Source organism: Pezoporus occidentalis, unplaced genomic scaffold (assembly GCF_034315485.1).
Source record: "Pezoporus occidentalis ecotype Australia unplaced genomic scaffold, CSIRO_AGI_Poc_V1 ctg17, whole genome shotgun sequence".
Taxonomy (NCBI): domain Eukaryota; kingdom Metazoa; phylum Chordata; class Aves; order Psittaciformes; family Psittacidae; genus Pezoporus; species Pezoporus occidentalis.
Genome location: NW_026913531.1, coordinates 4,635,577 through 4,660,264, shown reverse-complemented (window position 1 = coordinate 4,660,264; position 24,688 = coordinate 4,635,577). Strand labels below are relative to the sequence as shown.

General features: G+C 42.8%; 1 protein-coding gene across 2 annotated transcripts; it reads left to right on the top strand.

Annotated features, from left to right (window-relative positions):
* Positions 1 to 20,192, top strand: E2F7 (E2F transcription factor 7). Of its 2 annotated transcripts, XM_062613799.1 has the most exons (13): positions 1 to 68; positions 183 to 266; positions 3,503 to 3,778; positions 5,737 to 5,905; positions 8,276 to 8,560; positions 9,087 to 9,245; positions 10,280 to 10,426; positions 11,202 to 11,393; positions 12,031 to 12,115; positions 12,732 to 13,251; positions 14,118 to 14,388; positions 15,624 to 16,048; positions 16,997 to 20,192. In XM_062613799.1, exons 2-13 carry the CDS (start codon positions 183 to 185, stop codon positions 17,171 to 17,173), a joined length of 2,790 nt encoding a protein of 929 aa, XP_062469783.1. In that variant the 5' UTR covers positions 1 to 68; the 3' UTR covers positions 17,174 to 20,192. The 2 variants fall into 2 exon arrangements, with proteins under 2 accessions (XP_062469783.1, XP_062469784.1); XM_062613800.1 differs by lacking the exons at positions 1 to 68; positions 183 to 266 and adding an exon at positions 401 to 712.
* The last annotated feature ends 4,496 nt before the right edge of the window (positions 20,193 to 24,688 follow it).

Genomic DNA, 24,688 nt, shown 5'->3' with positions numbered 1-24,688 from the left:
CCGCCTGCTCCCCCCCACCTCCCCCACAGCCGAGGTGAGGGCGCGGAGCCCCTCCCGGCCCTGGGAGGGTGAGTCCCGAGGTGCCGCGCTCCGCTCGCCTCCCGCCGGGCTCGGGCGCACTGCCCCGGGGCGGGAGCGGCTCCTCTTAAGGGCCGGGCTAAAAGCGCCTTCTCGCTTTGTAGATGGAGGTGAGCGTCCTGGCTCTGCGGAACCTGGCGAGCGGCCGGCCGGGGCGGCGGGGCCGCGCTGAGGCTGCCGCCCAGAAGGTGAGCGGGCGCGGGGTGCTGGGGCAGTGGCGGCCGCGGTCTGTCCTCAGCGCTGCAGGGTCCTCTCACGCGTTAGTCCGCCTGTCCCGGTGTCGGCCCGTGCGCAGCGCGGAGCTCTGGTGGGGGCGGCCGGTACTTCCGAGGACTAGGGCACCCCACCGGGCAGAGCGGGTTACGGCCGCGGCGCCACAGCCCCGGTCCGTGTGTGCAGGGCCTCGACCCTCGGGGCTGGGAGGCAGGTCGGGCCTGGATCGTGTCCCTCACGCCCCTGCTGACCGCATTTGGGGTGCTGCCCACTGGACCAGTACACCTGGTCCGCCCTGCCGTGTTCTGCCTGCGCAGCAGCATCTTACCTGTTGGCACTTGGAGCACAGGGGTGGCCGGCGCTACCGTTAAGATAAAAAGACAAGTCAGTAAAACAATCATGAGCCACCCCACCGTTGTCAGTAAGTGAAATGATTGCGCTCTGGCATCATTCCCAGAGAAACAGTTTTTAGCTTTCACTCGCTACTCGCTACTACGTGATCTCAACCATCCCAGTGGCTACTGCTGGGTAAGGTGGAGGAGGCTCTTCTACAGACTCACCCTACAAAACCGGGCCTGACATGATATGGGCAGCATGTGGTCCTGTTATTTAGTATTTGAGCATGCTGATGCACATTCTACTGTGCTTGCCTTCTGGTCTGTATCCGCACAGTGATGTTCCCAGGTCAAGAGACTGAGCAGTGCTACTCAGCAAGGAACAAGCTCGTTATTCCTCTCCTACCTTAGCAGCCAGGAGACAGGGTATTTAGCTTCGGACATATTTTGCTCAGTAACACCTCTTGAACTAGACCTGATTCATGACCTGCTGTCCATGTTCAATCCGGAGTCATCCAAAGATCACATAATTCTTGTCAGATTCAGCTCCTATTGTCTCAGAAATCTGAATTCCTGTTTACATACTAGGCTCATTAAGCCAGCCTGACCTGTCCTCTTGTATTTGAAAGCCATCTCTGCTTGGATCAAGGTGAATCTCACACTTATGCCAACTGGCCTTTGAGTTCTGTGGAATACAGCTGGGAGTTCACATAAAGCATTGCAGTTACTGAGAAGGGTAAAAGCATTTACTTTAGTAGGCAGTAAAGATCTGTCATGTTGATAGTAGACGTGTGCTTCTTTTACAGTGCCACTACTTTTTTCATTGTGGTATTTACACAAACATGAGCATTTGAGGTAGTGGAACATCAAGTTGCTTCAGCTGCCCTTGCTGCAGTTCCATTAGCACCAGGTATAGTGAGCAGGAACTTGAGGGGAAGGTAGACTTTCTCTGATACAGATTAAGTGTTGATTCACTGCTGAATGTAAAGTTGCAAGAATATATGGAGTGCCAACACTATGTGAACATATATTCCAAGAAATACAGTGGCATCTAAGTTGACCCATATTTATTACAGTGTAGTTATGTTACAACTGGCTGTTAATTGTAAAAGGAGGTACATTTATAACATCCTTTTGTGTAATTCATAGGTGAATGCATAGAGAAGTGTTCTTCATCAGTGCTCAGAGCATAATGCTTTTGATGGGCCAAATTCATTTTCAGTTTGGATGCTACAGAGCTGCTCCTAGTAAAAGCCAGCTTCAGTTTTTACTGGAACATGTCTGCTTCCTAGCTAGACTGTACCTGATAAGATGATATTTGGAATTGCTTATTTAAATATCTTTCAGCTGATGATAGCTGAATTGTTCCAAATAAAAGGCAAAACTTGGGAGAGTTCTTATAGCAAACCAATAGTAACTTAACATTTTCTTTCAGGCTGTATTCCATTTCAGAATTTAACTTCTTGCTGCTCAAAATAAAATACATAATAATATCCAGCCTCAAAGGTGTCATGTTAAGATTTTTAAAACTCATTTTGAAAAAAGGAAGTGGTAATCTTAGTCTGAGCAAGAAGACTTACTCAGTTTGAGACACCACCGTAAAATGCACAGCTAGACTGAAGAGCTAACAACTTCAAGCCGATTTATAATTTAAAAGCAGTTAGCTGTGGTTCTAAAGGCTTCATTCCCAATTCCAGCTAGCTTTCTGACGATAATCTGTCAGCTTCACTTTTTCTCACTTCACTCAAGGTGCCTGCAATCATTTTAAGGGCCTAAATCTGGAAGCTACTGAATAATATTAACTAGAGTTCAAAAAAACCCCAGTGTCCTTTTTCTAGGGTATTAAGGAGAATTAAGTTATAGCTGTACTATCTAAGAACAGAACATCAATCTCCCTGGGCAAAAAGGTACAGTACAATTTTCTGCATGGGCATTTTTGGAAGCTCTGTTCTGTACCACATTTAGAATACCTGGACCTCAATTTTTGACACCCTGCAAAGAAAGCCAGTATAGCATCCTGTCTACTTTATTCCTCTAGTCTTCACAAGCTATTTGCACTAACAGGCTAGAGAGAAGTACTGTCACTTGTTGCTCAAAAATGGATATCTTGGCTCAAAGATACCCTGATGCCTTCTTTATTCAGCCAGTCCCTTGAGATTATTTGATCAGTAGTGATAATTCTTGCAGTAAGAGGAAGGGGTAAAACTGGACCCAAAGGTGAAATATGAAGAAAGTTTGACTGCAGCTAGGAACTGGAGGGAGTTGGTCTTCATTCAAAGAATGATAAAAATCAGCTAATGAATTAGACTTTTCCTTCTAGCAGCTCTTAGCTACAGTCAGTGAATAGTTATGGAGATTTTTCTTCATTGTTTTGAGCAGTAGATAGTGCAGATGCAAAGCTTGCATCACTTGCACATGAAGTTACAGCCACTTCAGTTTGACATTTTATGACAGTGTAAGCTGCATCCCTACCATGGCTTTTCATTGGGGACTTCTTAAGCAAAAGAACATGTTTTCTTGCTAACTGTAACATGACCTATGCATTATCTCAGTTTCGATCCGATTTAGTGATTTATGTTTGGGGGCAATGCTGTCTTGTAATAACAGTCAGAGTTTAAAAGCCTAATAGGCCACAAGTTTGACTGGTTGACCTCAGGCTCTGTAATTCAGGGCAGTATCTCTTACACACTGCCTCAAGTACAGTAACATGTTGACTATTTTACTCCTTCCAACAGAGGCAGAAGAGCCATGCTAAATATAGCTGCGAATGCCAAGGCATGATTCACTACAATTACCTTCATAAGAACAATTACATTGATTGTTGGACTGTTTCTTTCCTGCTGTGTCTAAAGAACTGTTTTTTTTTTTATTAACAGGAAAACATATTTGATCGATCCAGGATGGCCCCAAAGACTCCCATTAAGAATGAACCAGTTGATTTATCAAAGCAAAAAGGCTGCACCCCAGAAAGAAATCCAATTACACCTGTTAAGCTCATTGACAGACCTCAGCCGGATCCCTGGACCCCCACTGCTAACCTGAAGATGCTTATTAGTGCTGCTAGCCCTGACATGAGGGACCGAGAAAAGAAGAAAGAGCTCTTCAGACCCATAGAAAACAGTGAGCAGAGTGACACACCTGATTCGTTACAGGTGAGATTCAGAACACGATTACCTTATGTTCACGTAGGACTCAGACCTTCCTTAAATTGTGCCTCACTTTTATTCCAACTGGTCCTTTGTTTCCTATGGAAGACTGCAGAATTGTAAAATATTGCCAAGGACGGTTGCCTGCACAGCACTGGCTGAACAGCAGGACTTGCAAAGACTAAAAGTAATTGTTCTACTAGTAACTGACCTGAGACCCTTCAAAAGCCTGAATATTACTTAAGGGACAGTGAAAGAAGTAGAGCTTAAATGGGTCATTTTCCCCAACTTAAGTACTTCTGACACTATTTTTTGAACTGCATTAGAAAGAAAATTGCCAGATCATTTTTAACCATACAAGCAGGATTTTCAAGAGCATTTTGACAATGGGAGTGTGTAGTTTTCAATATATTTTTGAAATCTTCTACCATGTCCACAGCAGACCCACATGGTGATGAGCTGAAACCTTTCTCCCCCTTTCCACACCAGCCCCAAACTAGTAGTCAGCAAGGATGGTCAAGTGTTAATCAAATTTTTACTTGCCAAGACTCAGGCAATGTAGGGGCTGATCCCTGTCCTCCCTTTAGGAAAGCTATCCGTGGAGAGGATGACATCAGGTTGTAATATGCGTCGTTAGTTTTCTTTCTTCAGACTTATTTTCATTCCAACCACCGCTGTTCCTGTCCTGGATTGCTTCTTCTAGAATATCCTTCTTCTGTGATTTAAGTCAGAGGAAGATAGTTCTGGGGCCTTCCTATTGAGAAGCATCATCTGATAGGTACAGATCACTCTGCAAGTGTAGATTTTCCAGGACCTACAGTGACAGTAGTCTGGAGAATTCTCCAATTTAGCCATAAAGGAGCAAACAGTTCTAAAGGTAATTCCTAACATAGCTTCCAGTAAGTAAAACACCAGTCAGTGTTAAAAGTTAGTTCATTACCACTGCAAGCCCACTAAGGTCATATAGTATTTTTGAGGTGGCTACTATGAAGAGTTCAAATATTTCCTATTTAGTAAAACACTTAATTTTCTCCACTTAACTTGCAAAAGAGTGTTACTGTAAGATACCACCCTTCCCATACCATATAAAACTCTTAAGAATTCAATCAGAGCAACAGCCTGCCACAAGGTCACAACTGCCAAAGGACAGTTAAGATCTCATAAGCAAGGAAACATGGATTTCAACAGCTGCCACCACTCTCAGCTTTTCTTTACCAGAGAACATGATTATTTCTTTCTCTCCTTTCTTAGAGAGTCAAAACTTCAAGAGCTACCAGCACAGAGAAAGCCTCCATCATTTTGTAATAAATAAACATACCTCTTCTTGCCATCACAGTTTTCTGGGGTCTTTTTCCCTGCAGGGACAGAAATACCATATTCAGGCTATCCTACAGAATTCACATAAGCTAACAGCTTAACTGAGTTTGAGGTTCAGACCTTAAGGCACTTGATAATGCCTTTTATAGTGTCTTACCATCATGCCCAACACCTCAGCCTCTAATTTCTTAAAGTTATAGAGGCACTGTAAAGGGCAGTAAAATCTACTGAAAGAAGTTTGGCAGGAACTCTTTGATGGCTTGTACATCTTCTGGTTTATTAGATCCAGAGGTGTTTGAGGGAATATTCCTCCTCCTCTCAAAAAAGAAATATTCCTTCCAAGTAGGATCTTGCCATCTGCTAGTCTATGTGTTTGGTCTCACTGGTTGTTTTATTTTTTCCTGAAGCATAATTGTTATTTTATGATCTCACAGATAACTTTCTCTGTAGATATCTTGTGTGATGAATTAAAAAGAGCTTGCAAGCAAAATGTGTCACCCAAGTGCTCTGTGCTTGCAAGGTGTTCATGGTTTTTCCTTACTAGAAAGTCCGAGCTTAAATACTGCTAACATCTGGAATATGCCTCACTTGGCTATGCCTTGCTTCTAAAGCTCTGCACTAAAGGGTTAACATTTATTTTTTAACAGTATGATATGGTAGACGACAGCACGGTTGATGAATTTGAAAAGCAGAGGCCCAGCAGAAAACAGAAAAGCTTAGGACTCTTGTGCCAAAAATTTCTAGCTCGCTATCCAAGTTATCCGTTGTCAACAGAAAAAACTACTATTTCTTTGGATGAAGTTGCTTCAATTCTTGGTATGTATACCTGCAAAAATGGGATAACTGAGCACCTGGGGTAGCCCAACAGGAGGGCCTTTAAAAGGTCATCCTTCTTACAGAGTACATGCAAGGGCTGCCTTTCCCTTGGTCTGGATGCTCTTCTAATCATACTAATAAAGACTTGGAAATTACTAATATTGCTAAGTGTCTTTACTGCTTGATAACGCTACCATCTTAAAATCTCCTTTCTGACAGTACTTTATACTAGATGGATCTATCCTCCAGCTGTTCACCAACCGTGCTGCTTGCTTAAATTCTCAATTTGCTGAACATGGAAGGAGTTATGAGCTACACACTTTCTGAAGAAGACTTATAAACTACATCTTTTGTCAGAATACAATGTTTGGGGAAGCAATTGCAAACTAGTTAGTGTAGGAAATCAGTTGGCTTTACTGTCTGACTTCAGTAACATGCCTGACATTACATCTTCCAGGATCACATGGTTCATCAAGGTTATCTTAGCTTTAAATGTTCTCTTGTGAGGGTAGGTTACCAGGAGACCTGCAAGAGTAGAATGAGAAAATGTGTTGTACTGAGGTGACAAGAAGGTAGCAAGTAGCAAGTAGCCTGTTAGGTTTGGTCTTAGCTAAAAGATCAATGAAATATCTGAGAGAAGCAATGAAATTTGGGAGAGAGGGCTAAGCCAAGTCACACAAATAAGAAAAAGATCCAGGTCCTTGGATGGGTTGTCTCTTAGCTAAGCATGGCTTTGTAAGATTGAACTTAAGCTAAATAAATATTTTATTTACATTTACAACTCGGGTATTTACCAGAAAAGAGGAAGCAAAAATGAAACGTGCCTGTTTTGGAAAGAAAGGGAGCAGAGGAATGATGTCCTCTGTGACACTGCCAAGGAAGTCCTTGAAATACTCATTTATTTGCCTTGGTAATAGGAAGTGGGAATAGGAGAGAATTCAGATGAAGTAAATAGTTCAAGAAATTAATTTTTAAATAAATTGTTATTTTAGATTTTGTAGTTACTTCTTTCTGTGTTTGCATGATGTGCCTGTCCTCCAACCTTGTGCAGCTGAACATGAGTAGTACTTTATTTTGTGTTTGAAGCGGCGTTACTTTGCTTTCCTTAATACTAGAAACTTTGTTTTTAAAACCTACTGTTGTGCATTTTACCTCCCTGAAAGGGCTGTGCTTATTTTCCTCCCTTTGGTTTTCACTTCCTTGCCTGCCCATATCCACTTGCTTCAGAGACCACAAATTTATTCACTGCTGCTGTTGCTGCTCTCTGTGTGTAACAAATGATGGCTGTAATACAGTTTTTGCTACAAATTTATATTGCTGTGTTCACTAAAGACCTATGGAAAAGACCACAAAGAGAACTATGCTTCTGGTGCCTTACAGACACAGGATATGTGTATCGCTCATGTTCTTCTGGAGTATGTTTTACTCCAAAATCTCCACACACTTAGAAATACTCATGAATTGTTTATTCTAATACCTGTTTGAGGCTGGTAAGTATTATCTGTATTTTCCAGATGTGTAAACAGATGCATTAAGGCCTCACCTTCCACAGAGAAGTCTTTAAAAACCTTTCCCCTGGGCTAGCACGTGGTCTGCTCAGCTAATGTTACCCATTATGGGATTTGTAGTACAGATGTTGCCACTAGTGTATAGTGTACTGTTACATGTAACAGGCATGCTTCAAACAGTGCTAGACATGAGTACTCAGAACAGTGAGCAGAGCCACCAGGCTGTTCATATTCAGTTCTCAACCTTGCTCACGTCAGTCAGGCTGAACCCAAGCTGGACATATTTCATAGATTTCCTATTGGTGCAGACCCAGTCAGCACTGAGGACTTGTTTCTGCATTTGGAAACAGTGAGTCTCACTCTCCACTGCTTTTCACCTTGTGAAGCCTTTGAGGCTCCTTTGCTTGGTATATGCTTACCAAGTAATTGTGCCATGCAAAATGCAAGTGGTTCCTTTAGGAGTGGGCTTTTATATCTACCCTGTGTCAGCACCAGGCTCAGACCCTTTCTTGCCCTCTGTTGCACACAGGCTTGTGTATAGGTATGTGTCTGAGCTCTGGAGCAATCTGACAGGAAGGGCCAGAGTGCTCAGGAAACCTTAGGGCAATCTGGATAGGTCTGAGTGGGGCAGCAGAAAAGAAGATAGACAAAGAGCATAATACCATGCGGCTGGCCATACACAAGTCAGTTCTTAATTGTGCAGATAGAATGGATCTAATGTAATGTGTCCAAGTGAACAGTGAAAAATATATTGTGAACACTCAGAGAGCAGCCTGTTTGCTCTTGCACTTCTGCTGAAGAACACATTAAAACTAGATGAGCATCTGTGTCTTTTTTTATTCTCCCTCTAACCTCAAAACAGGAGTTGAACGAAGACGAATTTATGATATAGTGAATGTCCTGGAGTCATTGCACTTGGTTAGCCGTGTGGCCAAGAACCAGTACTGTTGGCATGGCCGGCACAACCTCAGTCAAACTCTGAAAACACTTCAGGAAGCAGGACAGCTGCAGTATGGAGAGCTAATGACCGTCTTCCAGCACAAGGAACAGGACCTGGAGTACAAATTTGGAGAACAGAAAAAGGAAACTATTCCAGATCTTCAAGACAGACCCTTAATGGACTTTTCAGAACCAGATTGCACCTCTGGTAAGATAACTAATACGTATCATGTGATACACAGACACAAGTCTCTTTCTCCAGTTTGCTATGTGACTTCTTCCCTTGCTTTGCTTTTAAATTAAATGATAAAAAAATATTCTTTGCAAAAAGGTGCTGGATTCACCATGGAGGTGACAGAATTCTTCTGTCCCCACCTGTACATGGCAGTAAATGCTTTATCCTGACAGAAGGTGCCATCTTCCATTTGTCCACTGTTTGCATGCTGCCCGCATAATACGTACTTACAAAGTCCCTTGGAGTCACAAAACTATAGTGGTGCAGAGCAGTGTAACGTGGAGTCAGCTTTGCAATCTGACATTCTAAAAACTATTTCTGCATGTTTTATTTTTTTATTGCCTTTCGAAGAGAGTATTCTGTCTGCGCTATTCAGTTATTTGCTGCCTTTCAAAAGATTTCTGCTTCCTGACAAGGAAATGCTTTACCTGTTTTCTGTGTGAGAAACTTACTATGATGGATGACATGCTAAGAGGCTTGGGTATTATTTGTAACACAGCATCTGCAAACAGCAGAAAGGACAAGTCGTTGCGGATTATGAGCCAAAAGTTTGTCATGCTGTTCCTTGTCTCCAAGACCAAGATAGTCACTCTGGACATTGCAGCAAAGATACTGATAGAAGAAACCCAGGATACAGTGGACCACAGCAAGTTTAAAAGTAAGCTGGCTGTTGAGATGCAAATCAATCAGTCTGTGAGCAAAGGAATTAGGGGCGTGTTTGAACTGACACCAGTAGGTAGTGGCAAGAGCAGGTCAGGAATCTTTTGCTGAAATATGGTTTAGGGTTTTTCTTATTTGTGAATGCTAGTTTGTGAAATCAGAGCTTGGGGTGGGGAAGAGTCCATTTGACAATTACCTTCAAATTTTATCATCAAAATAAAAATGTTGGTTTTGTTTGGATTTTTTCTTCATACTTTAACCCTACTTCTTGTGCTGTTCTAAATGATGTTTCTGGACTTGTTGAAATTAAACATGTTGTTTAATTTAACAGAGTTAAATTTCTTCTCTGCAGAAATGTGTTACTTCTTTTTATCCCAGAAATCTCTCACAGCTGGATGGCACTGTTTGCTTTTCAGTTTGTGAGGATTAGTACTTTGATCTCCTGGACAACATAGAAAAAACTCAGCATTAGCAAATAATTATTCTAAAATAAAGACTTTTGTGTCTTTAAAGTACTTTTAAAACAGAGTACTTGCACTTTAGTCTTAAAATTCCTCTCCAAATACTGGGAGGAATTTAGCTGGACAACCTGTGGGTATCATATTCAGTTCAAGCATGTTATTGGAGAGATTTTATTTTTCTAAGAGGGTTACATTTTCCAGATGATAAATATGCATCCTTTTGTGATGAGCTTTGCACTCGTGTGCTTCTTGCCCCCAAGTGCTTGTCTTCACCACATGTGGAGGTAGCTGCCTTTTCTGGGCAAGATGATGATGTAACCATTTGCCAACACATTTGCTTAAACCTGAGCAGCTAAGATGCATAAGCAGCTAAAATCTGAAGAAGTAGTGGCAAGCAGGTGGGAGCTGGTATGGCAGGCTTCATAGGAGGTGGCTTAAGTCTATCGCAGTTTGATTTTACCCCCTCATCTATGAAAGCTGTGGTGCTATTCTCAACAAAATTACCATGTAAATATGTACTGTATGTGCTGTAAAAGTAGCTACCCTGACTATTTCTGTCCTTTTCTGTTAGCAAAGGTACGAAGACTGTATGATATTGCCAATGTTCTCACCAGCCTAGGCTTGATCAAGAAAGTTCATGTCACAGAGGAAAGAGGACGCAAACCAGCCTTCAAGTGGATTGGGCCTGTGGAATTCCCTGGCAAGACCACTAACTTGGGTAGCTCACATCTCTTTTCTTTTTGACAAACCCTTCCCAGGGTAAAAGGTTGTTTTCGATTTGTAAAGAATGGCTCAGCATTCATTGTCCACCCTGTGGTGGTTAACTGCTGGCCACTTCAACATTTGCCCTTGTTAGACTTTAGGCGTAAGGGCTGTGGAGGGATGTTGAAGAACACTGTCTTGCATGGTATTTTTACACCAACTTATGTAACTATAAATTGTAGAACAATGGCAGATAATGCCTACATCTCCAAATCTGAGTCCACAGCTTTTCTGGGTTGCAAAATCTCAGTAATTCTGTTATAATTAGACAGTGAATTATTTTGTTCATAAGCGGATTTACCAAGGTAGAGCAGAGCTGTTTCTTGCATGTGTACCTTAGTACAGAAGGTTTGTTTGCAAAGGAGGTGGTGGCTCAGAGCATCTCGGTAAACTGCATGGCTAGAAGCCAGAGCAAAAGGAAGCACTTTGGTAATAACATTTGGGTCAGGCCACTGCCAGGACCAAGTAAAAGTAAAGGACAGTGTTAACACCATCTATTTCCTCCTGATTATGCACACTAGAGCATAGCTGCTGCTGCAGATGCCATGGAGCGGAAAGAAAAGAAACCCGTATCTTGTCTACCAGTGCATACTGAGCTTAGGTCTGCTTCCATGTTGTGGGGTCTGAGATAGGCTAGAGGTTGCCTCTTATCACCACGTTTGGTAACAGGGCAGAAGCCTAAATGAGGAGCTGTATTCCATGAAGGACTGTTGTACAAAATCATCCTACAGGTGAGCTGAGAGGGCACAGCCCAGCATCTGATCCTCTGCCAGGGACACAAGGAGCCTGTGTCCCATATCAGATCTGTGCTACTGGAAGGCAAAGGTTTACACGTCACGCTTCGTTTAACAGCACACAGTCTTGTGAAGAGACCAGAAGGAAGGTCAGTTCTGAGCCCAGCAGCCCACATCAAGAGAGGCAAGGTAATTGCTAATGAAGCATGTTCTTTTGTATCCCAGTGGATCTGCCCAAATGTGGGCCCACCAATTTAAAGCATTTGATTGGGTGAGTCAGACTCATTAAATATGAGAATGATGCTTGGGAAGTGCTTATATTTCTACTGTTCACGTGATGAGACTTCTGTTTTGGACCCTTCAGTCAAGTGCCTAAAGTTAGATGAGATTAATCTGGGCCATACTGCCTTAAATCTGCAGTTTGTTTTCTGGTAAATGTTTCTGTTCTCCACTAACTGCAACTATACTACAGTTTCTTCTGTTAAAATTTGGTAAAGAAAGATTCCTTAGCCACACAAAAGCTTGCTTTATTTTATGGTTTCTAATATAGTGGAATTTATTGTAACAATCTAATGGATAGCTGTTAAAAAGACAAAGCAGTTACGGGGACTTTTACAGTTCCTTCTTGCAGGAAATTACGATATTGAGCACCTCTCCAGTGGGACTGAGTTCTGAGTGTCTTGCAGATTCTGGCTGTAGGTCATTAGTGGACGTTATAAAAATGTGCCAGGATAGAAAAATTATACCAATTATTTTATATGGCCAGCACAAAAATATGCTTGGTAAACAGATCTGTTATTAATTGAATGTTCCTTTGTTCTTTCAGCCTATATTATGAATTCAGATGAATATTGCTCCAAAATGACAAATCCAGCAGCTATCTGCAGGCAGAAAATAGATGAAGATACTAGGTAGGTTGGTCTTAACTCCTGTCCAGTTTCAGATTTGTGCTTGTCATGTTTAGTTCAAGGCTAGATTCTATTAATGAGCCCGAGATAGAAAATTACTGGATGGTCTCATTACTATGTTAATGCTAATAGGTCTCACCATGGCTTTCTTTTTTTTTTTTTCATGGCCAATTTATACTTACCAATTTATACTTGTACCATTGTTGTCCTTCAGCTTTGTTAGTTCTTCATCTCATATCTGTTTATATAGGTCATCCCTGCCTCCTTTGCCCTGTTGTCTCGGTAGGCTGAGCAAATCATAATTCCCTGCAAAAGACTTTCTGTCATATCATTGAATCTTATCTACGTCTAATTTGAATTAATTTCTGAATGATTGATTCTAGTTAAGTGCAACAGGGAACATTATTGTTCTGCCCAAAACCTGATAAGTCTGCTTCTGTGTAATTAGAAAAATAAAAAGTGGCCCTTCTTGTATCTTTTAAACTGTGTAAAGTAGTGGCTGGCAGGACAGGATTTTTCCACATTTATGTCCAACAATGTAACTATTTGCTTTCAAGGATAAAATAGGGGGGTAATTTTGGACTAAATGTTTTTCTTTTTTTCATTACTTTTTTTTTAGGAATGAAGCTTGTGCCACAGAAACAGTATTAAAATCAGCAAGGAACCCAAGCGTAACCTCACCTCTCTCCCTTCTTTCAGTTCCTGGAGACTCTGAATTTTGTGTTAACCCTTTGCCTCAGGCAGTTTTCCCTGTGGTTCAGACAGATGTGCCAAGCCTCTCACTGCCACATGGCATCAGCAGCCAAGCTCCACATCCTTCCACGCTAGCAGCCTCCAAAACAGAAAATGGAAAACCTGCCTTGCTCCCTAACCAACCGTTCCTGTGCTTTCCATCTTCATCCCTCTTTATGTTGTGTGGTGGTCTTCAGGAAAATAACTTGATGGAGAGCCTGCCCAGTGCAGGAGATGTGGGAAACAGGAATGCAGAAGCTCAGGCTGCCATACCTTCAGCTGTCTGCCAGAAACGCAGCTCCCACAAGTGCGCATCACCCTCTGCACCTGTAGATGATGAAGAGCCAGTTGCTAAAAAGCAGACCGTGGAACAGAGGGATCTGCCTCTCTCACTTGTGGTATCCAAGGTAAAGAAGTGAATTTCATTATTTGTTAGGCTTCCTGTTAGCAAGGAAAGACTTTTGCCCAAGACAGTGTTTTCAGAAGTGAAAATTCACTGCACCACTCGTGTTACAGGTACAAATTCTGCCTCCCACGTGTTAATAAAATTGTAAGAGGGCTGTATATAAAGTATAGGCATTAACTGGCAGATTTTTCACACTACCAGGGGAAACTGGAGTGTGATTCCTTTGGAGAGGGATGTGATGCTCATCTGTTCTTTGGAATCAGTGTCCTGATCATTGTCTTCAACAAAGCAACCTGCCAGTTGGGAGGGAATTAATGTGACTATTATTCCTCATCTTCACCTTGAGCTTTCCCAGTTAGCAGCAGCAGCATTGCTTACGCCACTGAGCAAATGTGGTTTGTACTTCCCCACTACTCTCCAGCATGAGTCCCCCTCTCTGAAGCCATGTTGCCCACAGCAGGCGTGTTGGAGAAGGATGATGATAAAAGGTAAAGTGCAGCTATCTCAGGGTTCTCCTAACTACTTACCATCAGGGTCAGGCTCAAGGTCGTATCAGTGTTTGAATACAAGCCAATTGAAACAGGTGCTTTTCCTTATCAGTAAAAAATTAATCCCCAAGCTCAGGTATCTCTTATCCAGTGTCTTCAAGTACTGAAAGTGAACTACAGCATGAGGCACAGGGCTTGGGCATCGCTAATATGGTTCTTCAAACCCTCAAAGTTTTTTAACACGGTGACTTGTTAATCAGTTTTGTGCTGCTCGTTTGCACAGATGCATGTTTTACTCTGTAGCTGAGGAAGGCGCATGAGAGATATTGCACTGTTATTTCTGTTTGGACTCTTCATTTCCTCTTTTGTTTTTGCTTAGAAGCCTTTAGAGTCACCCAAGGCTGAATCTACCCCAGGAAGTGGCTGTACCTCTGCTGTACATCTAGAAGCTTTTCGTCTTGACCTCACAAGTCCTGCTGCTCCAGAGGCTTCAAACAATGAGCCTACTAAGCCGTTAGATTCTCAGAAGCAAGAAAAAGGGGCTCAGAATAAAGACCCTGATGAACCCTCTCCAGGAAAAGTGCACATCTCTACAGAAAGCACCAATCAACCTTTCCTACCACAGTATCTCTATGTTCAATCTACTGCTGGTAAGGACACCCATGAGATCCAGAGGCACCCAGACTTCTGCATCTCTTCACTGAGCAAATAGGGAGGCCTACAGATAGGTGAATAAGTCTGTATTTGGCAGGAAAAGCCTGTCATCAGTTCTCTGTATAGTATAATAGCTCTGAATTCTCCTGACTTCAGATGAACTGTTGTTTCTCTGAAAATACAGTCATTTTTCTGAAGGACCCGAACATTAATAGCAATGAATAATGTGGGTTTTGCATGGTTGAATTATGTGCAGCAGAAAAAAAGACACTTATCCAGCATTCAAAACTCAGAGGAGCTGGAAATCTATGTTTGGCAATAGGGTGGCCAGAACAGTGCAACAGCATCCCCCTGAGTGAGTGAATGTAGTCAGCTGTGAACTTTGTACTGTCTTGTAACATGCATCATTGGGGTAACCCCACAAAAACTGAGGCACTGGGTGTGTAGCCATGCCTACCTGTAGGACATGGGAGGGATGGAGAGGAAGCAGCTGAAAATACTGCAGGAGGGTTTCATGTTCACTATTTTTTGTCCTGTGTTTGTGTGGAGTGGAAGACTGGTTTGTGAGAACACGAAACGTGGTAGATATCCATGACTACTGCTTTAGTATTTGATTAATTTCTGGCACAGTTGGGTCTATGGGATTTCACTTATAAGATGAAGTTGCTCAGTTTGCAGATGTTTATCCTGGTGTTTTGGGAGGTCAGACAAATAGGGAACCAGAGCAGCTTCTGTTTCAAAACCGTATTTCAGCTCTTGTCAGGAAAATAAGCATCTTTGGGGTGTATGTTTGAGCTTGTTTTGTGTTTGGGTTTTTTTCTCATTTAAAGCAGCATATATATTTTCATATACCAGAGGATAAGATTCCCATTATTGAAAAAAAAAAAAAGAGGGTTTTAGCCAAGCTGTTTCTTGCTATTGAAGTTAGAAGCAGAAGACTGCAAGGTGTGTGGTTGGCGTTTCATGTGAAGAAAGTAAATGGATGTATACACAGTGAACAGGCAGTAGGGGGGGAGATGGAGGTGAGGAAAGGGAGCTTGACAGAGGAGTTACAGGTTTGTGACAGTTTCCTTGCTTCTTTTTTACTATTTTTGTCACAGTTTACTTCCAGGGCAGCCTTTCTCTTTGTTGTTGGACCTCTTCCCTGTTCTAGTTTAAGCTAAGTCTAGTTATAGCTTAAGTCTAATTTGTCAGCTGTATTAATGCTTTGCTTTTTCTGTCTTTGGTTTAGGATTGAGCAGTTTTAATTTCCTGCTCCCTGCAAACCAAGCCCCTGGTGCCATCAATCTTGCTGCAAACCAGTTACCTTCTCTGAGCGTCCCCTGTGTCATGCTGCCATCAGCAGCCTTGGCTTCCTTCCCTCTTATTTGTTCTCCCACAATCAGCAGTCCACTTCCCGCAGTTCCCGATGGCTCCTTTTCAGCTGCCACCTCCATGAGTTTCAGCATGTCCAGCCTGGCATCAACAGCACCTGTTTTCATAGGCACCACGGCAGTGGTCACCCCCAAGGTCTCACCTGTGCCTTCAGTGGATCCTCAGCAACCAGCTCACCCTGCTCAGCACCCGAGTCCTGCGCTCCCAAGGTCTTGTGGTGCTGTTAAACTGGACTCCCATGTGTGTATGGGGCATCCAGTGACCCTTCTGAAGCTGCAGCAGGTAAGTGGGAAAGGTGGTTGGTTGACAATGAAACACCATGCCAGGTCACTGGGCCTGAAGGCACCTTGTGCTGCAGGCTGATGCCGGTGTGTCATGAAAGTCTTAATCTTTAAAACTCTTACAGGAATAGAGAAAAAAAAAATTGATTACAGGTTTTTTTTTTTCCCCAGAAATGCAGGTAAGTATTTTTTCTCCATTTGACACTATCTTGTGTTCTGCAATGGCCACAGAAACACATTAGGACAGGAGGATTGTTTGTCAGCTGGCTGCAACACCTCTCTGGTGGTAGTGTCCTGGGGTACCTCCTCACCCCTGTTCTGATCTCTCTTCACTAAATAATGGAAAAGTAATAGCAGTATCAGAACTGGGGGGAAAAATTCTTTTTGTAGGTTTTGTTGATCTTTTTTATAAATATTTTTTTTTAAATCTACCACAGAAACAGACTTTTTTGAGTAAAAAAGATGAGAAATTCAAAAGTGAAGAAGGACCCATTGATCTGAAGTACAATGAGTGACATAAAGCAGTCTTGTCACACATAGAGTTTACAGTAGAGTGGCACTTGAAAAACAAGTGGTCAGGGTTTAGAAGACTAATTTTAGACCTATTTTGATGCTAACAAACAACTAAAGTGAGTAAAACAAAGGAAGAGAAAGCCATTTAAGCTGAAGGGCAAGATTGGCATAAGAATGAATGAACAGGCATGAATACATTTAAGTTGGAAATGGGATAGAAGCTACCAGCTTCCAGCAAGCAACTGTCTGCTGGCAGACAGTTCCAGAACAAAAAGCAGGGGCAAAGCATGTGGAGCTTCTGAAAGGATGTCTGAAGTCATTCCCTATAGTAACAGGGTACAGAGGTTGACATCTACAAGCTGCCTTCTATTTGAATGCTTGCATGTAGGCTTTGAGAAAACCCTACTGAATCCCTTTGGTTTTGTTTAACAACTAGCCTTCATCAGCTCCCCTCACTCCCAAGAACATTCGTCCTGTGCGTCATGAGGCATTTTTCAAAACTCCTGGAAGTCTTGGAGACCCGGTTGCATGGAAGAAAAATGAAGGCAACCAGACCAGAAATGCCAGCTCTGTGCAGAGGAGACTGGAAATCTCTAGTTCCAGCCCTGACTAACGCCACTCATTGCAAAGGGTGGGCAGATTGTCCTAGGACTCTGTATCTATTACAAGAGATCAAGCTCTTGACAAGAGGAGTGTGTTAAAATGTCATCCCTTTTGGTATGCTTCCCCACTATCTATTCACGCACCAGTTCTGTTAGCCACCTTCTTCACAAATCATCCTTGGTACCGAAACCCTTTTACTGAGTTTTTCCTTCAGTACTGACTTGAATTCAGATGTTTCACATGCCCTTGTGCGCATCAAACTCTATTTGGTGTTTTAATTTGGGAAACTTTATTGCTGTCAGGAGATGCAAACAGATTTTCTTGGCGTCCCCAGGGGTTCTTTATTCATGGTTTGAAGTGAGATGTCTAGCACTTATCTGGGGTAAGCATTTTTATTTTTTTTTTGCATGTTCTCTACTTACCCTGAGTAAATCTGTGGTAAAAGTGATAAACTTCTGCAGTTGTGAGAGCAACTGCTTCCTCAGTTCCAATCTGTCAAATCCTGCCTCCGCAGTGCAGCCTCTTGCTATTTATTTTGTACATTGGAGTGGGATTTAGTGGAAAAAAGTCTTTTTTTTTTTCAGCTTCAGAATAACAGATTTTCTCAGGGTAGGATTACTTGAATGTCAGTTGGTTGTTGTACAATTTTCCCAGCACTTGTGGTTAGAAAAACCTAATAATAACTTAACACGGTATGATTGAATGTATACATGTGAAAAAATATTAAGACCAAAATAACTGTGAATGTTAACATGTTTATATTTGTGTTAATGAACTGTAGTAGTCCTTAGGTTTTGGGTTTTGGTTCTTTTTTCTTTTACTCTGAGCAAAATGTACAAGTTAAATGTAAAAAATACAAAACCTGATTCCTTAATTACATTTGACAGAGTGACAAGCCACTGAGAGGGCTGTGCTAAGATTTCATCTCCCGTTTAAATATATAGTCTAGATTTTATGACCAGGAAACACTGGTAAGTCATTAACCACATGATTAGATTCAGTCTAACCTGAGTCTACTTAAGTGCCTGCTTAGTTGTTTACTTAAGTCTACTTAAGGGGTATGTACTTCAGTGCCTAACACCTCACTTACAGGAATTTTGTAACTAGTTACTAGTGCATTTGAACATGCTTGGAAGACAAGGGAGATCTTCTTTTTTGGCATGTATTTATTTAAATCATAAAAAGAAACTGAAAAGAGCAGGAGTCTTGAATTTGGGAAATGATAAAAAAAGTATTCCTAAGCAGAAGATAAAGAGGAAGAAACATCTCTCAGCTAATATTCAGAGTCATCAAATAATGGATGGTGCTATTAATGATATAGGACATAATTTTAAGAGTTAATGCTCTTATTCTTGGGTATGTTTTCACTCATGTAGCAAACCACAGTTTGTACAGTTTCTTGGTTTTAAAAGACGGAAAGTGTTGCTGTTGACATAGTGTTTCTCTGGAATTAACAAACAGAAGGCCAGCATTATCAACTCTTCTCGGTACTGGTACTGGTTTTCCAAGGGTAGATACACTGTTGGATGTGCTACTTTGTTGGTCAAGGGAGACTAGGACTTTTTTGGGGGGTTGGGGGTTTGATGAGGCTTTTTATTTTTGTAAGGAAATGTATTATGAAAATGGAATTTAAGAAAGAATTTTGGTGAAGCTGGGAGTTTGAGTGATGTCGCCTTATCTTAGAATAGACCAATAACAGCCTTTTAGGGAGGCCTAGTTAGCCCTCATTGAAAGAAAATCTATAGTAGAGTTATAGGAAATTTCAGGGGTGGTAAAGAGAAGTCTTCAGACTGCTAAATTTAAGGGGTTTATTATTGGTTGGTTGGGCTTTTTTTAATTACACTACAGTTATGAAAGTTTACAGTTTTTGCTTCTGAATTATTTCTTCTTATACACCCACTTCAATTAATGTCACTTTGAAAAGCAGTGTGTAATTGGCACAGTGCTGCCCCTACACTTGTGTTGCTGTTGGGGCTGGAAACAGGCTGCTAGGGTTCAGTATGACATGGTGGATGTAGATTCTCCAAGCCTTGTCTTTTTAGTACAGTGCAGCCTTTTAGTGAAATAGCAGCTGGGAGCAGAGGGGAGGATTAGAGCTAATACTGGCTCTTTGCTCCAGTTGAAGCATCATTGCAAAAATCGTCTTTGTCAGTGATGTTACTCTGTGCCATAACTAACCTAACTATACTTGAAAATACAGGGACTGAAAATGGATCTTCAGTTTCCAATTTCTGCTTCCATTTTTGAGTTTCCATAGATAGAGCAGGTCTGGAAATGAGGTTCGACTCCCTCACGATCAAAGCTGTTCTGTGGCTCATGGTTGCGAAAGTAGTTTTGGGCCAGGGAGAAGAAGGGGGATGATATGCTGTTTTGCTTTTGTCAATGCAAAATTGTCACTAAAATAGGAACAGGACCACCAAAGTAGTTGGGCAGCAAAGGGATCAATGCTGCTTGCAATACTTAAGCTGCTGAACTAGACTGGTGAGTGGGAAGAGTTGGTTTCCAGAGGGAATGAGTTTATCTTTCCCATCTTCACTGAAAGCTAAGAAGAAAAATAAACTAGGAACAACTCTTCAGGGAAGTAGATTTGAAAAAGCAGAATTTGTATTTGCACTGAGGAAAAGTGCATACCCAGGATGTTCTGCAGGGTTTGTGAAACCTTTCTGTCCCAAGACAGTTTGCTGAGGAGGGTGAGCGTATAACTTATACTTGAATCTACCTGCCACGTTTACATTTCTGATTGTCTTGTAAATTGGTGCTATTTCTGTATTTAAAAAGCTGTATTTTTAATGTAAAGCTGCTTCCAGTTTGTATCTTTGCACTGCTAGTTTAATATAGGTATTAATTTTATTGCTGTTTATAACTGTTCTTCAGTGATTAGATGTCTTGCTTTTCCTGCTCTCTAGCCATCTTTTTAGCTGTCCACATATAGCTTTACTCCAGTCACACTGTTGGGTTGGATTTTTTTTTTATACTATCTTTTAGCAAAATATTAAACAACTTCAGAATAAAAATGGAATTAAAACCAAGGCTGAGACTGTGATTTCAGTATGGATTTCAGGATTTTCAGTATGGCCCTTGAAAAGAAGCATCCATCCACTGTGTGTCCAGCTGAGCAGTCTCTGTTGGATGCGAGTAGTAGGGAGGTGGGACAGGTAGCAGCTCTCATGTTCGGCTTTTTTGTGCAACGCAGGCACAATTCCCACTCCAGTTACTGCAGGCACTAGGACCAGTGCTATGCAAGCCGGTTCTTAAAGCCCTGGAGCTGTCCAGAGGAATGCCCAGTGGCCCTGGCCCAAAACTGTATGAGGTGGTCCCCAGCACCACCACCATGGGGGCCTATTTCACCACCACTGTGGGGTCCCACCACCACCCGTGGGGCCTGTCCTGGACATCCCATAGCCGTCCCGCAGCCCAGCTCTCCACATGATGGCAGCAATGCCTGCCTGACACCCAAGAGCAAAGCAGGACCCTGATGCAGAGGCCAGTTTCCCACAGATGGAACCTGGCAGTTGCTTGTACATGCTATTGATCATCAACCAGTCATAAAAAAAGTGGAGGATGCAGCCATAGCCCTGCTTCCCTTTCAACTGATCATGCACCCGCGCATAAGACAGCTTCACTCAAACACATGTTTGCTCCTGTTAATAGCAGGTTCACTATTGATTTTAGCAAGCCCAGTATTGCCCCCTTCCCCCCCGCCCCAGTAATTAAAGAATTAACGTCCCCTGTCCCCTGGCTGCAAAATGCCCACGAGTTGCAACTGGCCAGGTTCGTCAAAACTCACTTCTAAAATGGTAGCTCACTCGGTATTGTTTAGGGGGTTGCTGATCTGTTACTCCACCGATACTAACTTTCCCTTTCAACTGACAGAGGAAGGATGGTTAATCTAATAACTATGGTATAAGAAGCACTAACAAACACTAACCCTGACCCAGCTCCCCTGGCAGGACCACGGCCATCATTTCCTTAAGGAGGAGCAGGGCTGTAGCTTCCAGCAGTTCTTGTCCTCACTGGTGCACTTAAAACTTCGCCTTTTGAAGTAAATAATTAGAAAGGAGCATCCAACTCCCTCTGCATTTAGTTCTGCTTGTAAAAAGGGAAAATTAAAAGCAGTGCCATTGTGGATCAACATCTTAATGCTCCACAGCCTGGGCAGGGCAGCCTAGAGCCAGCTGGGAGACAAAAATTGCCCCTGACACAGGAAGGTTTTGAACACTGCCAGCACAGCTGGTCAGGGGCAGCAGAAAGGGAAGACTGATGGGCAGAAAAGAACCTGCTTCTACCATGTCCAGGGAAGCAGGTCTTGACAAGTGTCATGGTTTAAGCCCAGCCGGCAACCCAGAAACACATAGCTGCTTGCTCACTCCCCCCCCTTTCCTCCCCCTGCTCCCGGAGGGATGGGGAGGAGAATCAAAAGAATGTAACTCCCATGGGTTGAGATAAGAACAGCCCAGTAACTAAGGTATAACACAAATCACTGCTGCTACCACCAATAATAATGATAAGGGAAATAACAAGGGGAGAGAATACAACTGCTCGCCACCCACTGACCAATACCCAGCCCGACCCCCTCAGTGATCTTCCCCTTCCAGGTAACTGCCCCCAGTTTATATACTGGGCATGACTTGCTGTGGTATGGAATACCTCTTTGGTCAGTTTGGGTCAGGTGTCCTGTCTCTGCTTCCTCCCGGCTTCCCCTCCTCCCTGGCAGAGCATGAGACTCAGAAAGTCCTTGGTCAGACTAAACATTACTGAGCAACAGCTAAGAACATCAGTGTTATCAGCGCTGTTCCCAGGCTGAAAGTCAAAAACACAGCACTGCACCAGCTACTAAGGAGAAAAATGACTGCTACTGCTGAACCCAGCACAATGAGCCACCTTGGTCAATAAGGAGGGTTTCCTGAGAGGTGCTTGGGTCACAGCAATGCTTTTTCCTTCCAGCCCAGAGAGTTCCTGAGCATGGCTCCATGGCCTGCTTAATAACTTAAACAGCTCAGGATGTAAAGGGGTGAAAAGAAGGTATCTTTTCTTTTTTGCCTTACCACAGATATGCAAATGTAAGTCATGTCGACTGTGGTACTCTGAGAAGATCCATGTGGTCAGTAAACATTAACATCCAGATTCTTTCCAAATTATTTATTGCACCAGAAATGCGATGAGAATTGAAGGTATTTTCAAGTGCTTTCTCCAAGGCCCCCTGGAGTGATGAAATTAATCCTAACGATGTCAGTCAGCACTGACTTAAGCTCCAAGAGCCTAAAGCCCTCCCCTGATCCCTTCGGAGGCCACAGCAACTCTGTTGATGAATGGGCAAAAGGCTCTATTGAAAAACGCTGTCACCTCCAGGTCTGGTATCATGGGGCCTCCATGGGACAAAGAGAACTGATTCAGTCAGAACTCCTCCATTTTATTCGATTTTCCAGATAAAGTTCTGTTTTCCACCCTGAACGTGAGATGCCAGCCTTCACGCCTCTCCACCGTCTCCAGCTGGCTCTCTCCCCTGTGTGTGACACCAGTGTGGTTTCATTGATGTCATACCGTATTTGGGTGGGAGGGGAGCATGAGACCGCTTTATTTTTTCCCAACAGTTGCTTTTTTGTTTGAAAACTGACAGCTGTGAACCAGCAGTGCTCAGCCTTACCCCCTAGATGTGGTGTGGGAGTGGAGGCGCTGGAAGGAAACCAAGCAAATCTGCAATGTGTGTATGCATGTGTGTAATACATGCACCTTGGCATGTGACTCTAACACCACCTGAAACAGGCCCATTTGGAACAGGTTTAATCTTTCGGGAAGAAAAGAGAAACCATTTAAAGCCTAGAAAATAAGAGGTAGGTACAAAAATTTCGCTCCACAACAAAAAATTGCGCATAAGGAAACATCTCCCTTATTTTGCTAGCCAGTTCTTCAGTGCTGAGAAAAGCGCTTTGCCTCATCACAGTCTCTGCATCTCACTGACAGCCAACCAACATGCAATTTAATCACCCTACATCCCTTTGAAATCTTGATTAGCTGGTAACAACTAGTTCCGTGCCTGAAATGCACTGGGAATTTAGTGAACCTAAGGTAGAAGATGTTAGGGAAGAGGTGGCTGGAGCTCTGCTCTAAGGCTTGACTGAAGACATGACAAAACCAGTCACTGGCACCTCACTTACATTTAGGATCCTGTCATCACCAAAACTAGGATGTTTGGAAGATGTTGGTGAAAGATGTCTCTGCAGACACTCTAGTCCTAAGTGGCAAATACTCAAACATTTGAGTTCCTGTCTTCCTTTACATTAACACAATGCCAGTGGCTCCAGTGGATTCACTCTAGATTTACACAAGCTTGAAGGGGAGGAGGGTCTGTCTCCTGGTTATGGGCTTAATTGTACACATGATCTACTGCACAACACTGAGCAAAGCAGTCTTTGACTTCTCTAATACCAGCACAATGACAGGTCAACCAGGAATTTCACCGGGCCTCTCAAAAGCTGAGAATCTAGCTGGTGGTGGTGGCATGCAGGGGAAACAGGGAGATGGAGAGAGGGCAAAGGGCAGCCCCATAGAGAAGGCATTAAGAAACAGCTGGACAAGTAAATTCACTGATTTGAAACTAATTTAGGGCTTTTCTTCTCAGCCTTTCTTGGGACCTCACATTATTTGAGGCTGCCTCTGAGGACATGTCAGAGCCTGCTAGCTTGGGATGGCATCAAACTTGCCCTCGTGCTCCTGTACCAGCTTGATGGTCTTGCAGTGACCTTTTCTTGCTGTCTGACCACTGATTTTTAATGTAAGCTTCCTGTTTGTGAGTGTAAGGCTGAAATCACAGATTGGAGCCTGTTATGTCTGTAAGATTTACAAAAGCATTGCATGCAGATAAAAGATTATTTTAGGAGGCTAAGAAAGCAAAAGCTTTTTTTTCCAGTATATACAATTACAGAGGAACGAACATTCCAGATGCAGTCAGGGAATATATTTTGCTATAATAGGATAACTACGCAATGCCCTGCCAGACTAGCTAGGGTGAGCTCTAGGAGCCTCTGCAGAGGATAAAAGGATTCACTCAGGCACCAGCCTCCCTCCTCCCCTCCCCTTCTTAGGAAGTCTCTCCAGATATTTCTCCAAGCTAGTGCAAGCTGCAAGGTCCTGCACAACGCCAGTGAGCTGTTACCTGGGGGAAACCAGAGGACAAGAAGTACCAGTCCACCAGATTTTTCCTCAGCAAAGTCCCCACCATTTGTTATGCCAGGTAAAAACACCCATAGCCTCCCTTTGGCTTTCTCAAGACATGGAGAGTTCAATTAAGGCGAGCAAAGTGAATCTCAGAGGTTCATAAGCCTTGTAAGTCTGTTGAGGAAATCTTGGTCTGGATTATGATTCTGCATAGAAAAAAAATGTTGTTTTTGTAATTCTACACAAACCCAGGTCACAGTTTTTCTTCTGTTTCATTTTCAAGGAGGGATTCTGCCTGGCCAAAATGAAAACCAGAGAGGCAATGATGAGAAGCAGAAACCCCTCCCTGAGATACCTCCCCTGTGTGGGG

What these genes read in the sequence shown, in the direction of transcription:
- E2F7 (XM_062613799.1), top strand. Translation starts at nt 183, where the DNA reads ATGGAGGTGAGCGTCCTGGCTCTGCGGAACCTGGCGAGCGGCCGGCCG. An exon ending in TGGCAAGACCACTAACTTGG is followed by an intron (nt 10,427 to 11,201) that starts GTAGCTCACATC and finishes ATCATCCTACAG; the next exon opens with GTGAGCTGAGAGGGCACAGC. An exon ending in CCCACATCAAGAGAGGCAAG is followed by an intron (nt 11,394 to 12,030) that starts GTAATTGCTAAT and finishes TTGTTCTTTCAG; the next exon opens with CCTATATTATGAATTCAGAT.